We start from the raw sequence: 13,919 nt of genomic DNA, 5'->3' as shown, positions 1-13,919 counted from the left end.
ACTGCCTGTACTTAAATTTTCTTAAACTTCAGTACTGACTGTTACCGTAGAAAATAATACAATTGAGCAAAAGCTTTTTGTTGTGAATAGTTCTGGGCCCATTCTTCTGCCACTTAAAATTAATTTGAATTTATTGCTGCTGACTTCAGTGAATAGAATTGAGCTTGTTTCTCCTTGGGTAACTTTAGCATAGGAAGACATAATGCTATTTCTGTAGCTCACAGCTAAGAGACCTTCCTCTTGCTTAAACGACAGTTAAGGTTGATGAGACCATTCACAGGAGCAATGACTGACCATGCACCTCTCAAAATGACACTTTCAATATCTAAAGTTAGGTCCTGAGAATTAGTGACCATTTAAAAATGGAATTTAAGTTTAGTTAACTAGAAAAACACTGAACAGCTTCAGTGTTCATTCCTGAGTTATCACAACATAACTTTTTTAGGTAGCACTAGAGATGATGATCTTCAATGGTCATTTTCTTTTCAAATGCAGTGCTTGCCAAGCCAATTTGCAGCAGTCTCCACTGTGAAGCATAGAGCCTTCAGACTGCCATCAAATCTTGTCAGAGGGCAGCTATGAATGATTGGGCCAAAGACACAATGCATCATAATTAGAGTCCTGCAAATCCACACATACTCGCTTTACATCCATGATTATCTGCATCGGTGCATGTCAATGCAGATATCCTTGCCTCATTCTTGTAGATACAGATATCTAGAATCCTACAACTTTGAATATCTGCTTTATGTCCGTGGATATGGATATCTGTGGATCATTTCTGCGGATGTGGATACCAATTTTCTATCCACACAGGGATTAGAAGGGCCCTGACCAGCATGATCAATCATAGAAACCTGGTTTCTGAAGTCAGCTGCAGGCCAACCTTCACTATATCAATGTCACAGAAAAATCTGGGCATTTCCCTATAATTTATATGCACCCTCAATAGTAAATATTGAGAAATGTGTACTGTTGGTTAAGAAACACTAAAGCAGCATATATATTGGGGCACAAAAGGATTAGGTCATATCTGGCTGCCTTCCTTCCCCCCGATGATTCATGAGAAACATCTGCTGACAATCACAAGTTGTGTCAATTTATACAGGAAGAAGTGGTCGAGTTGAGTCCTACAGGACGGCCAAAGCGCCGGAGTCGAAAAGCAGTTGATTACCGTGAACTAGATGGTGATACACCTGATGAGCTGGAAAAACTGATCAACAAAATGCAAGAGGAAGTAGAAAAAGAAAGGTGCATGAAAAATATCCATTTTAAATGTATTCTGTAATTTAAGATTGCTTTTAATACACTATGAAATATTACATGGAATAGAAATGAAATTGCTTAATCAAAAAAAGCTGCACTGTTCTTTCTCACTAATTCTGAAAATCCAGTTTACAGTAGGTCTTCCAGACATGTTAGATTATGCTGTGCTATACTTGAAATGAATTGACATTCTTCTGTGCTAATAGTATTGGATATCTTTGTAAGGCCGGTGATAGAAATGACCATTCCCATGGATTCAGAAGTCAATCTTAAACTGCAGAATATTATGATGTTACTGAGGAAATGCTGCAACCATCCATATCTCATTGAATATCCACTGGACCCTGCCACACAGGAATTTAAGGTACATGTATTGAAACATTCAAAGCATTGTTTGAAAGTGACAGTAGGTAATGTAATGTTAGTGAACAGCTTTAGACTTGCATAGTATGCTTCTCCAAAAAACCCTATCAATGTGATTGTCTTGTTTTAAAATTAACTACACCAAATATGAGAGAGTAAGTTCAGTGTCTGCCCTTTCAGTTGTGTTCCTCTTTTCTATAACTGATTTTTTTTGTGATGTGACTACTTGGCCACAAGAAAATTGAACTGAGAGTTAGACCCTAAACTGCTGTAAAACTAGCTTAGATCCACTAGCTTCAGTGGTGCTCTGTTGACTTGTGTTAGCCAAATATCTGGCCCTAAGATCACAAACTCTTCTTGTATATTTTCAAATGTGAAAATGTTGATTTCTTTTGAAAAATAGGAATAATTTGGCTTCTACACGTTGTAGAAGATACAGTTGTATCGTATCCTAGAGAGCTTCCTAGAACTTGTATACAAGACAGTGTTCTTTTTGGATCTCAGCATCCAACCCCCACTTAAGATATATACAAATTAATAAATAAATAAAGGTCATCTTAACAGGGATAGAAATGTAGCCGTGTTAGTCTGGTGTAGCTGAAACAAAATACAGGACTATGTAGCACTTCAAAGACTAACAAGATGGTTTATTAGGTGATGAGCTTTTGTGGGCCAGACCCACTTCCTCAGATCAAATAGTGGAAGAAAATAGTCACAGCCATATATACCAAACGATACAATTAAAAAAAAATGAACACGTATGAAAAGGACAAATCAAATTTCAGAACAGAAGAGGGATGCGGGGGGGAGGTAAATGTCTGTGAGCTAATGGTATTAGAGGTGATAACTGGGGAAGCTATCTTTGTAATGGGTAAGATAGCTAGAGTCTTTGTTGAGACCCCCGCGTAGAGTGTCGAATATTAGCACGAGTGACAGTTCATAGGATTCACTTTCAAGTGCAGATTTAAAAGGCTTCTGATGCAGGTAATTAAGTTGTTAAGACAGTGTCCTTTCTGGTTGAAATGGCAAGAAACTGTTTTTTCTTTGTGATCCTGTCTAATATCTGTTTTGTGGGCATTGATCCTTTGGTGAAGTGTCTGAGATGTTTGTCCAATGTACAAAGCAGACGGACACTTTCGGCACATGATAGCATAAATTATATTTCTGGATGCACAGGAATGTGTGTTCTTGATCTTATAACTCACTTGGTTAGGCCCAATAATGGTGTCAGCAGAGTGAATATGTGGACAAAGCTGGCAACGGGGTTTGTTGCTAGGGAAGGTACCAGGGTTGGTATTAGTGTGGTATGTCCTGTGGTTGTTGGTAAGAATCATCTTGAGGTTAGGTGGTTGTCTATAGAAGACTATGGGTCTGTCTCCCAGAGCCTCTTGGAGTTTAGTATCCTTAATAGGATTTTTTAAAATACACCATAAATAGTCTTATTGTATTAAAAAGATGAAAAGAGTTTTGATGGTATCTGTATCTATGGTAGCTTTAATCCTCTTAGCATTTTTATTATCTAGGGTTGCCGGAGGTTTCAACAAAAATACTGGACACACTTTACATTACATCACAATCTACATTACATCTTATATAGAAAATACCGGACATGTATATTTTCTCATTTATATTTCCTCAATTTGTTTCCCAAACAGAGAGCTCAAATACTGGACTGTCCGCTTCAAAACTGGATACCTGGCAACCCTATTACTAACCCTTAATAACCTGTTAACAAAAACTAAAAACTCTCATTCAAAATATAGTCTTGCAGACAAAAATGAGCATGACTCAACCCTAGAGTTGAATTCTCTGTCATTCAGAGAAACTGGCGGGTCAGGACCCGTGGAATGTCACCCGACATGCTTAGACACTAAGCTGGGAGGAGAGGTAGATAACACTGGAGGGCAGGAATCAGGTCCAGAGTGACTTAGACAAATTGGAGAATTGGGCCGAAAGAAATCTCATGAAGTTCAATAAGGAAAAGTGCAGAGTCCTGCAAAAAGGAAGAAAGAATCCCAAGCACTGCTACATGCTGAAGATTGACTGGCTAAGCGGCAGTTCTGCAGAAAAGGATCTGGGGACTACTGTGGACAAGAAGTTGGATATGAGTGAACAGTGCGGCCTTATTGCCAGGAATGCTAACAGTTTATAGGGCTGCATTAGTAACAGCATTGCCAGCAGATTGCGGGAGGTGATTATTCTTCTCTGTTTAGCACTGGTGAAGCCACATCTCTACTATTGCATCCAGTTTTGGGCTTCCCGCTACAGAAAGGATATGGACAAACTGGAGGAAGCCCAGCAGAGAGCAGCAAAAATGATTGGGGACTAGGGTGCGGAGAGACTGAGGGAACTGGGCTTATTTACTGCAGAAGAGAAGAGTGAAGGGAGATTTAAGAGCAGCTTTCAACTATGTGAAGGGAGGTTCCGGAGAGGATGGGGTTAGGTGGTGGCAGGTGACAGAACAAGGAGCAATGGTCTCAACTTGCAGCAGAGGTTCTTATGTAAAAGTATAGAATTCAAGAGCTCAGGTATCCGATGATGCGGTCATATGTCTCTGTAGGGAACCTGTAGCCATTCTTTACATGGTGATACACAGATCTTAGGTGGGTTAAGCTCTTTCACAGTTTATTGTCTCTTGCTGACAAATCATCAGCACTGTCCAGCTTTTTCATTGTTGCTCCTGAAGGGCGGGTAATGCGTTCAAGCTGTATGAAGCCCATGTGTAATATCAATCTACAGTCTATATTCCTAACCACAGAAACAGAAGTGATGCAAGTATAGAAATAGGATAATCATATTCAGTAAATTATAACCTTTCTAATAAGGTTATGAGCCATCTTGCATAAAACATATCTCAGTCATGGCACATTCATATAATCATTTTCATAAAAAATATTGAATTCCATGTCAGAAGGACCACTTAGGTCCTGAACTTTGAGCCCCAAGTCATGGTTGACACAATCAAATGATCTAGACTGGAAAAAGATGATATAGGATTAGCCACATGAGTGGAAGTCAAGTGCATTAGCTATCATCTCTAAAACCTGAACGTTGATGCATTTGAGACTTTGTAAATCTTAACTTTTCCTTTTTTAAGGTTGATGAAAATCTAGTGAAAAATTCAGGCAAATTCCTGCTTTTGGATCGCATGCTGCCAGAACTGAAAAAGAGGGGACACAAGGTATTTTTGTTTATGAATATGAATCATAGCTGATCAGTTGCTTTGTTCTGTGTGGTGGTGGTTGGTTTTATTTTTTTAAAATAGGGATATTGAGTCTTAACTACTTGTAGGTGTTGCTGTTCTCACAAATGACACTGATGTTGGACATTTTGATGGATTATTGCTATCTGAGGAATTACAAGTTCAGTCGTTTGGATGGATCCATGTCCTATACAGAGAGAGAGGAAAATGTAAGTAATAACTTAAATGATGCATGCATCCAACTCAACTAATTGCAATAAATTAAGCCTCTGTTGATATGCTTTACATGTAATGCCTTGTAGAAAGACTAAGCAAATAATATATTTTAATTGTCTGATTTAATATAAAATACGGGTTTTAAAAAACCCACTTACCACATATTTATTCTTTATGCTATTTCATATTAGATGTATTCTTTTACAGATGCATAAATTTAATATAGATCCTGAAGTGTTCATATTTTTAGTGAGTACACGGGCTGGAGGTCTGGGCATTAATTTGACTGCAGCAGATACGGTCATCATCTATGATAGTGACTGGGTAAGATGACATACTGTTTCTCAAATGCTACGTCCTACAGTTTTCTAGTGTAGCTCTAAGTACTCGCTTAGGTTTTTGTGTTATGGGATGCAGTTCCAAATGGAGTCTCTGGAAGTAATATGTAAAATACATATTCAGATTAAATATGTAGCATCGGCTAATCAATACAAACATGCTGGCCTATACAAAACAGCTAAGATTACTTGGTAGGCAACTGGCTGCTTCCCCTCAATTTCCTTAACAGGTTTTTCTGATAGTTTTAAAAAAACGCGTACTACTTGAGTCCTGATGATAATTAAAATGCCTTCCTTAGAGAAGAAGTTCTAAGTTCTTAAAGAAGTTAGAGCCCTTTTGGGCAGACAACTTTTGCAGGTTTCCCTATTTCAATATCTTCTTTGTTGGCCCCTCTGGTCCCCAAAATTTCCCAAGTCAACTGACATCCCAAAGTTCCCGACAGCTACAACCCACTTTTTCAATAGACAGCTATTTAGTCTACACTAGCATGGTTAGTATATCCTTTCCCATTTGAGGAATTAGTGAAGAGCTACAAATTGAGAATTTGAATGCGAAAGTACTTCTTAGTGAGAGCTAATTCCATCTTCCGTGTCAATTGTAAGACAGGTTTAATTGTTAGGGCTTTGGTAAAGGGATAACTGTCTTTCTCAGGCTCTCTAACTCATTCTCTGGAACATCTGTACTTTTTTTCCCCTCTTTCTGCCATACAAAACTCCCTGCGATAAATTTTTCACCCTGAAAAGTAATAGCTTGGAAAGCTGAGTAATTGAAAATGGAATCCATTGTACATCTTTAACAATTAAGCTAATTTGATTCCTTTGATATAATTCTCTTTAGAACCCCCAGTCTGACCTTCAAGCCCAAGACAGGTGTCACAGAATTGGTCAGACAAAGCCAGTTGTTGTTTATCGCCTCGTGACAGCAAACACTATTGACCAGAAGATTGTGGAGAGAGCTGCTGCCAAAAGGAAGCTAGAGAAGTTGATAATTCATAAAAGTAAGTGTATTCATTCTTCAGCAATTCTACAATTTTGTTATTCCACTAAGTTATTGTGGGGAATTTGTGCTGTAATTCAAAATTGTTTCTAATTATCCTTGTTAACAGAGAAATTCTCCTATTTATTCCACTAAGTTATTGTGGGGAAGTTGTGCTGTAATTCAGAATTGTTTCTGATTATCCTTGTTAACAGAGAAATTCTCCTATTTAAATAATTCATCACCTTTTTCTAAATATTCCCATCTCTCTTCTCTTAGCTCTTTTAATCGGCACTTTGAGCATTCTTTAGCATCAAGGCTGAAATTAGTGACATGATGGTGAATTTGGCTTCAAATTACTTTTGTCATGCATTTGACTGCTGCCTCATTAGTTTGCCATTTAAAAAAATGTGTCCTTGCTGTGGAATTAGAGGTTAGCGTGTGCTATACTTCCTCCTGGCTGCTATGGAGAATGAGAAACAGGGGCATTATGCTGGCCAGAGAGAGAAACAGAAATGAGAGCAACAGGCAGCAAGGAGCAAGAATGGTCAGGATGACTGTTGGGGATATGACAGCTGTTGGCAGTATCAGCTTTCAGATTTATAGTTATCTACCTTCAGAGGAAATGCCTGACGGACATGAGTCAGAACTATTTTGTCTTTAAGTTAAATTGAACCTTTGAGAGAGGAGTTTTCTAGCTGCACAGGCAAACTTGTCTGGCTTTGGATCACATACATTGAAATCAATTGGAAATTTTTTTTTATGATCTGATGGGCTCTGACAGTAGTCTATAATTTAAATATCCAAACCCCTCATAATACAGCAAAAACGATATACGTTGGGGTAGAGACAGAGAGAAGGAAAGAATAAATTGTTTGGTGTGGTGTTTTTTGAACTGTTGATCATAGGCTACTGCTAGGTTTTGGGTGACATTTGCCAGTCTTGAGTTAGTGATGCTTCCTCTTTCTTGTAGCCTAGTCTCTTTTTTACACTCCACTTCATTTGAGTTATAAACAGAGGAGGGCAGGCCCCCCTAGCACAAGGCTGCCAGGGTAGCAAAAGGAGGTAATGTGGGGTGAGCAGGTGATGCGTTGGGGCACGTGTTTCCTTAGATTTCTGGCTTCAATTTAGCACAGAGATTTTTTTCAGACTATGAAGAATGCACCCCCACGGTTTGAAAGATACTACCTTCTGGTTGATTGAAAGCTATGGGGAGTGACTTGGCCCGGCTCTTGCTTCTCTCTCCCCTGCAAAGGAGCCTAACCTCTGTCGGCAGAGCCCAGCAGCCATGAGGAAGCCCCCAAGGCACTTGCTTCACCTCTGCTCTGCCTAGGGTTTATAGGTGCTGCACTAGACTCACTTTTGGCAAAAGCAGTCCTTCCAAACTTGAAGTTCCACATCCTGCCTCAGCTCATTCAATTGCTTATATTATCCCACACCCCTGTGAAGAGCTGCCTGAACCTTCTTGGGTACATGGCTGCATGCACATATAGAATCATGCATGCCAGGCTGAGGCTAAGACCACTTCTGGCTGGTAAGCGGAGGCAAGACATGCCTGATCACAACAGTCAGGACTGATGCTTACAGCACTGCGCTAGGTACTTGATTTACTGCTAGTCACAGATATCAGACTTGGGGGGGAGTATATCTGGAGGACCTGCAGATACAGGTCTGTAGTCAAATGAGCTACATCAGTGTCATAGAGCTTAGGGAAATTTGTTTGACCTGTCAGTTCTTTCACACTACTATACAAGGTCGCAGCATGACAGTTCTGACAGACAATATCACCGCCATATTCTATATCAATAGACAGGGTGGAGCCTGATTGTCACTACTCTGTGGAGAAGCTTTCCTCTTCTGGGACTTTTGTATAGCCCAGTGCCTTTACCTGGAGGCTGCTTATTTTCTAGGGGTATGTCTAGACTACATGCCTCTGTCGCCAGAGGCATGTAGATTAGGCTACCCGGCTTAGGAAAATGAAGCGTCGATTTAAATAATCACCTCTTCATTTAAATTTAAATGACTGCTGCTCTGTGTTGATCAGCTGTTTGTTTGGCTCAGCGTGCCAGTCTGGACGCTCCGCGGTCGACATCAAAGGCATTTGTCGACCTCCCCGGTATGCTTCATGGCATGAGGTTTAGCGGGGAGGTCGACAAATGCCTTTGATATTGACTGCGGAGCATCCAGACTAGCGCGCTGAGCCGACAAACAGCTGATTGGCAAGTGCAACAGTCATTTAAATTTAAATGAAGCGGCGATTATTTAAATCGCTGCTTCATTTTCCTATGCCCAGTAAACAAATCTACATGGCTCCATCGACGGAGACATGTACTGTAGACATACCCTAGGAGTATGGAACATGATAGCAGACCATCTCAGCAGATACTTTCATAGCCACTGTGTTCCATCTTCCACATCTTTTGGGTTTTCCTCAAATCGGATTCTTTGCGGTGAAAGATGACAAAAAATGCCCCGTCTTTTGCTCTTTCTGAAACCACAACCCAGGCCCCCTTTCAAACATGTTCATGCTGCCCTATAATGTTTTTCCCTCAGTACTAATGATCCACAAGGTCCTTCTAAAGATGAACTAGGGCAGGTGTATACCACAAGGTTTGCATCTCAATACAAGGGTAACTGGGTGAAATTCTATAGGCTATTATACAGTTCATCTTATAGATTTAATGGCCTTCTGTCCTTTTAAAAAAATTATGAAAAGCAATTACAGTTTGCTGTAGAGAGATCCTCTTGTGAATCTTGTCATGTGAATGGGGGTCTTGGTGGTATTTGAGGAGTAAAATAACAGTAGCTCCAGATTTGGAATTAGTTACAAATCAGCAGAGCTTTCAGGTCTTGACACATTTTGTTTATCTTATTTTTATAATCAATAATAATTTATAATAAAAAGCCCATAGGAAACATCACTTAAACTACATTGAAAGACTGTGTTAAGATATCCAGTCAGGAAATCTTAGAGTTATACATGGAAACTTATTTCTGCACAGTATATATATACTTTGATTTTCTTTAAAATAATTATACATCTGAGAAGAATGTTGTGGTATATGTTTAAGTTTTAAAATAGTACAGAGAGAAAGAACAAAAAGTTAGTGGAGGCATGATGGAGTTTGAAAACAAAGGAAAGGAAGAAGTGCATATGGAGCAGGCAAGGATGCACAGATGTTTCAGTAAATGTAACTGAAGTTCAGGGTAGGTTGGATAAGTCCAGTGATAACAAAGTTACAATCCCTGGAAGGACTTCTGGGCATGTGTTGTCTTGTCATTGGTTTTGACCTCATTCAACCATTGCAAATTAGAAGTAATCTTTTATACCATTTCTTGACATACTGGATAGCTGATCTAAAAGACAGTTTGTTTTTAATTAAACTTTCCGATCTCATTATCAGTTATACTTTGACTGAACCTATTTCTCTTGTTTTTACAACAATAGTACACATTGTTGTTTAAGATTTCTATTCACACACACAGATCTAAACTGGAAAACAATCAGATTTCGGTATAAAAGTGTATGAATTTATCTGAAGAAACATGCTTGTTTTTAAAATGTTAATCAAAACAGTCGTATCTAGTTCACTGATGGAGTGAAGTACACTACAATGAAATGGGCAGGATATCTTTTGCTTATTCTCTATCTTTTAGTGGTACAACTCCTAACTTTGTTTCAATCAGCAACATTGCAAATGGAACATGCTTCAGCATCTACCATCTAACTTTATTTGCAATGTTTTTACGTAAGTAGAATTAATAGCTTTTCTACTGTACATGCGCATGTCATATCAGTGTTTTGCTACCTGTGTGTGTGCGCGTCTGTGTATGCGTGTGTGCGTGCGCGCCATAATTATAAAGTGAAGGCCTGCATTTGTAATTCAGTCATCACAATTTAGGGCATATTTGCTATATGTTTTATCAACAAATCCAAGAATGGTTCCTTTCTCTGTTGAGTTAAACTCATACATTAGATGTCAGTTTATACAATTGATTGGTAATTTGGAAGCCTTTATAGTCAAGTAAGATTTCTCTTTTTATAGATCAATTTAAAGGTGGTAAATCTGCGTTAATCCAAACAAAGAGCTGCTTAGATCCTGAGGAATTAATGGAATTGCTGAAATCCAGGGACTATGAAAGGTATGTTAACTTCCACATTTTGTTAGTCCTGGGAGATGCAAATGGGTGTCCAAAGATCTCAACTACCCTGCCCTTCCTATACTGCTAAATGGGATGTGGGGCTCTTCAGTGTGGGAGATCGGTCCTGAGGAACTCTGGTATAGAAAAGGAGGGAGGTCCTTTGTGGAAAAATGTTGAGAATTATGGTGTTTAGACATACAGTAAAACTCCAATAGTCCGGCACTCCTGATAGTCCAGCATCAAAATGGCAAGAGCCTAGTGAGTGAGCTTCGGCAAAAAATGAGTCACAAGGTAATAGCGGCAGCAGCTGAACTGAGCGAAAAGGGTAAAAAAGGGTTTAAAAAAACTTAAAACATTACAGTATACTGTATGTACAATTAAAAAGGTTAAGAACACTTTATATACTATATACAGTGTATACATAACCAGGTTATAGTACCTCCTGATACTCCAGCATATCTGATAATCTGGCACCACCTAGGTCCCATAGGTTCCGGATTATCGGAAGTCTACTGTACTTATTTTCTCTTATTTCTATAGAGAGGTTAAAGGATCCAGAGAGAAAGTAATAAGTGACAAAGATCTAGAATCACTGCTGGATAGAAGTGACCTTATTGGTAAGTGGAAATTAATTTGGTCCTCTTTTCATATTTGACAGTAAAATATGTTGACTTTTTTCTTATCTGTAAAAGCCTATAAAAGAGAATTGCTAGTGCCTTTATTAGAAAGATCATATGGTATGCAAAAACACCAGCTCCCTGCAGAAATTTGTAATCAAATTTTATGTCAGTGTTCCATTCAAACAAAATTGATGTATGAGATGTACTGTTGGCTACTACTACATTGACAACTGGTGCTGATGAGGAAGTCTAACAACTTTTTTTGTCTGAAAATGGCCAATTCATCGCCAACTGAAACTGTTCCCAGGAAAAGGGTCATTTTCAAAATTTCCTGTTACAATTTTTTTTTTAATTGTCAAAATAGGACACTTTTAAATGAGGGGGCGGGGAGGTTGAAGGGTTTTTTTAAGTGCTAATTATAGTAATTTTTTTTAAGGCATTAACTAAAACATTTTGAAATTGAGATGTTTCAGTTAACCTCAGTCAAAAGACTTCTCAGATTTTGTTGAGTTTCCTCCTAATTTTGTATGGGTAACTCCTCTTAAAAAGGAAGAAACCATAGTTTTTGTAGGCTTAAAATAACTACCATCTTTTAGCATATATAACCTGTGGGTTATGCAAGGTTTTATAATCATCCCATCCCCCGCCTGCCATGTGAGGAAATGAGCCTGAAAATCCGTCGGGGCCACTTCTGGCTGGGAGGGATGTGTGTGCGCGCGCGCTGGCCGGGGTGGGCAGGAGCTGGGTGCGCGATCAGTGGGGTGTTCCCAGCCCATTGAAAGCCCAGCGCATCTGTTGCCTCACTCCAGTTCTCCATGGCAGCCACAGCCTGGGACTCCCCAGCCCCTGAGCTGGCTCTGACACAGCCTTGTGCCATATCTCCTCACAGCCCCTGGTGGCCAGGCCTCTTGTCCCATCGTACAGCTGGGCACATGCACGGCAGGTTCATGGTGGAGCAGGACTTGAACCCCTAGCCCAGCCTGACTCATTCATTACAGGTGCTGTTCATTAACAGTACCTGCGGTTCATCTCCTGCGGGCTATACATGTGTGCAGGTTATCTAAGACTTTTTTTTACACAATCAGGAAAAACCGCAGGTTATGCAGGGATGCGGGTAATACATGTGTGCAGGTTATATATGCTAATTTACGGTAGATGTCCCATGAGATGCTGTCAATTTTATTGCACATTTCTGGATAACTTTAAAGCACCAGTTTTGACAATGGTGTCATTTAAGGAGCTCTATAGCTACTAAACAGCCAAGGAAATGACTCAATAGAACAAAATGTGAATATTAACAATCTTCATGTTCTTTAAAAAAGAGGTACAAGCTTTCTCTGCACTGTTCTACTTCAGTGTAAGACTATTCAGAGTTCTGTTGAATCTTTACTGTTTGTTTTTCTTAGACCAAATGAAAAAGTCAGAATCAGTTGAAAAGGAAAAAGTGGGAGTGTTCAAAGTCCTAGAAGATATGGAAGACTCCACTACAGAATGTGTATTTTGAAGTGCAGCTAGCTTCTAAAAGTGCAGCCCCAACTTCTTGTGACCTAGCAGTAGATCTTGCAAGGCCATCATTTATTTACAGAGACTCTTCAGTATGCAGATTTTTTTTTTTTTTTCAAAGCCTGGTACAAATCCTTTTTCTTTTCAGGGAGTTGTAACATGTCAGGTGCTGTACTTCATGATGTAGCATACCTAAAAAGGTCATACTTGTAAACCTCACACAAAGAATTAAGAAACCATTTTTCAAGTGTTTTACGTAGCTTTTGTGATCCTGTGCTACACATTGCCAGGTTTGTACAAAATCTTCCTGTGGAAGTCTTGCACAACCAATTTTATTTTTCTGTGTAAGCTGCCCTAATGTGTCAATTGTGATGTTATTGGGAAGGGGAAAACTATCTAGTATACTTGTTTACAACTGATCGTGTAGCTTCAGTTTTAAATTTTGCAAAATATTTTGCTAATAAATTTGCCTGTTTTGTCATGTGATTTTATTAGGGGAGATAAGGGAGAGGAGCGCTCTACAAGAACATCTTATGTAATCATGCCTCTTTCTGTGGGCATTGATCTGTGCCATACCCTAATTTCATCTTGTAGTGGCAAGTGCCCAGAGTTACAAATTTTTCAGTGATTTATGTATACTATGCAAGTTCCATGTATGACTGTTCTCTATTCTTAGGGTAATGAGCTAAAGCAATCAGTCATCTTAGATTGTATGCCCTAAGCATGGAATTTGCTACAAACTGATATTTCAGTATCTCTGCTTAAATAAATCAAAAAATCCTCTGTCAGAGTACTAAAGACATTTTAATTTAGACAATGTGAATAACATTGCACTTATCACTTTGTCATGGAACTTGGTATGACTTTATAGTCTGAATTTCAATAGGACAATGCACTTCAAGGGCCAGTTCGTGTTCAAAGAACACAGATGTCATACTACTAGTCAAAAACCTGTTGCACTACTGTAATTAACACTTTCAGTACAGCTACACAATATTCTCAGACTGGTGCGATTATAAACACCTATATTTAAGTAGGGCCCTGGTAGGCTGCTTAACTGGTTAAACAGGTAGTTTAATGGGTTAACATTTTTTGCTATTGACCATATGTGCCTGCATCATTCATTACACAGAGTCATCAGTGAGTTCTTGGACATTATTTACAAACATTTTATTAATTTACCACTTCACATTGTGGTTGAATATTCAGCAACTCCTTTATGTAGTGAGGTCTCATTGTTTAGTCAGAAAGTATTCCATTTAGCAAGGTACAATCAGTTTCACGCGTACACA

General features: G+C 39.0%; 1 protein-coding gene across 3 annotated transcripts in view; it reads left to right on the top strand.

The window, feature by feature from the left end:
• Window positions 1-13,108, top strand: part of HELLS (helicase, lymphoid specific) — a 36,860-nt gene extending 23,752 nt beyond the window's left edge. For 2 of the 3 annotated variants that reach the window (XM_075935701.2, XM_075935702.2), the window contains exons 14-22: window positions 1,109-1,251; window positions 1,492-1,630; window positions 4,727-4,810; window positions 4,921-5,040; window positions 5,255-5,371; window positions 6,224-6,383; window positions 10,408-10,504; window positions 11,045-11,121; window positions 12,531-13,108. In XM_075935701.2, the coding sequence (XP_075791816.2) occupies window positions 1,109-1,251; window positions 1,492-1,630; window positions 4,727-4,810; window positions 4,921-5,040; window positions 5,255-5,371; window positions 6,224-6,383; window positions 10,408-10,504; window positions 11,045-11,121; window positions 12,531-12,628 (1,035 nt within the window). In that variant the 3' untranslated portion in view covers window positions 12,629-13,108. Of the gene's footprint in view, window positions 1-1,108; window positions 1,252-1,491; window positions 1,631-4,726; window positions 4,811-4,920; window positions 5,041-5,254; window positions 5,372-6,223; window positions 6,384-10,018; window positions 10,111-10,407; window positions 10,505-11,044; window positions 11,122-12,530 lie in introns of those variants that run through there. The other variant, XM_075935703.2, reaches the window with a different exon arrangement.
• The last annotated feature ends 811 nt before the right edge of the window (window positions 13,109-13,919 follow it).

This window comes from Pelodiscus sinensis, chromosome 8 (genome assembly GCF_052426305.1).
Source record: "Pelodiscus sinensis isolate ZL-2025 chromosome 8, ASM5242630v1, whole genome shotgun sequence".
NCBI lineage: Eukaryota > Metazoa > Chordata > Testudines > Trionychidae > Pelodiscus > Pelodiscus sinensis.
Note: the sequence above shows the minus strand (reverse complement) of the source record. Positions and strands in the feature narration are given on the sequence as shown.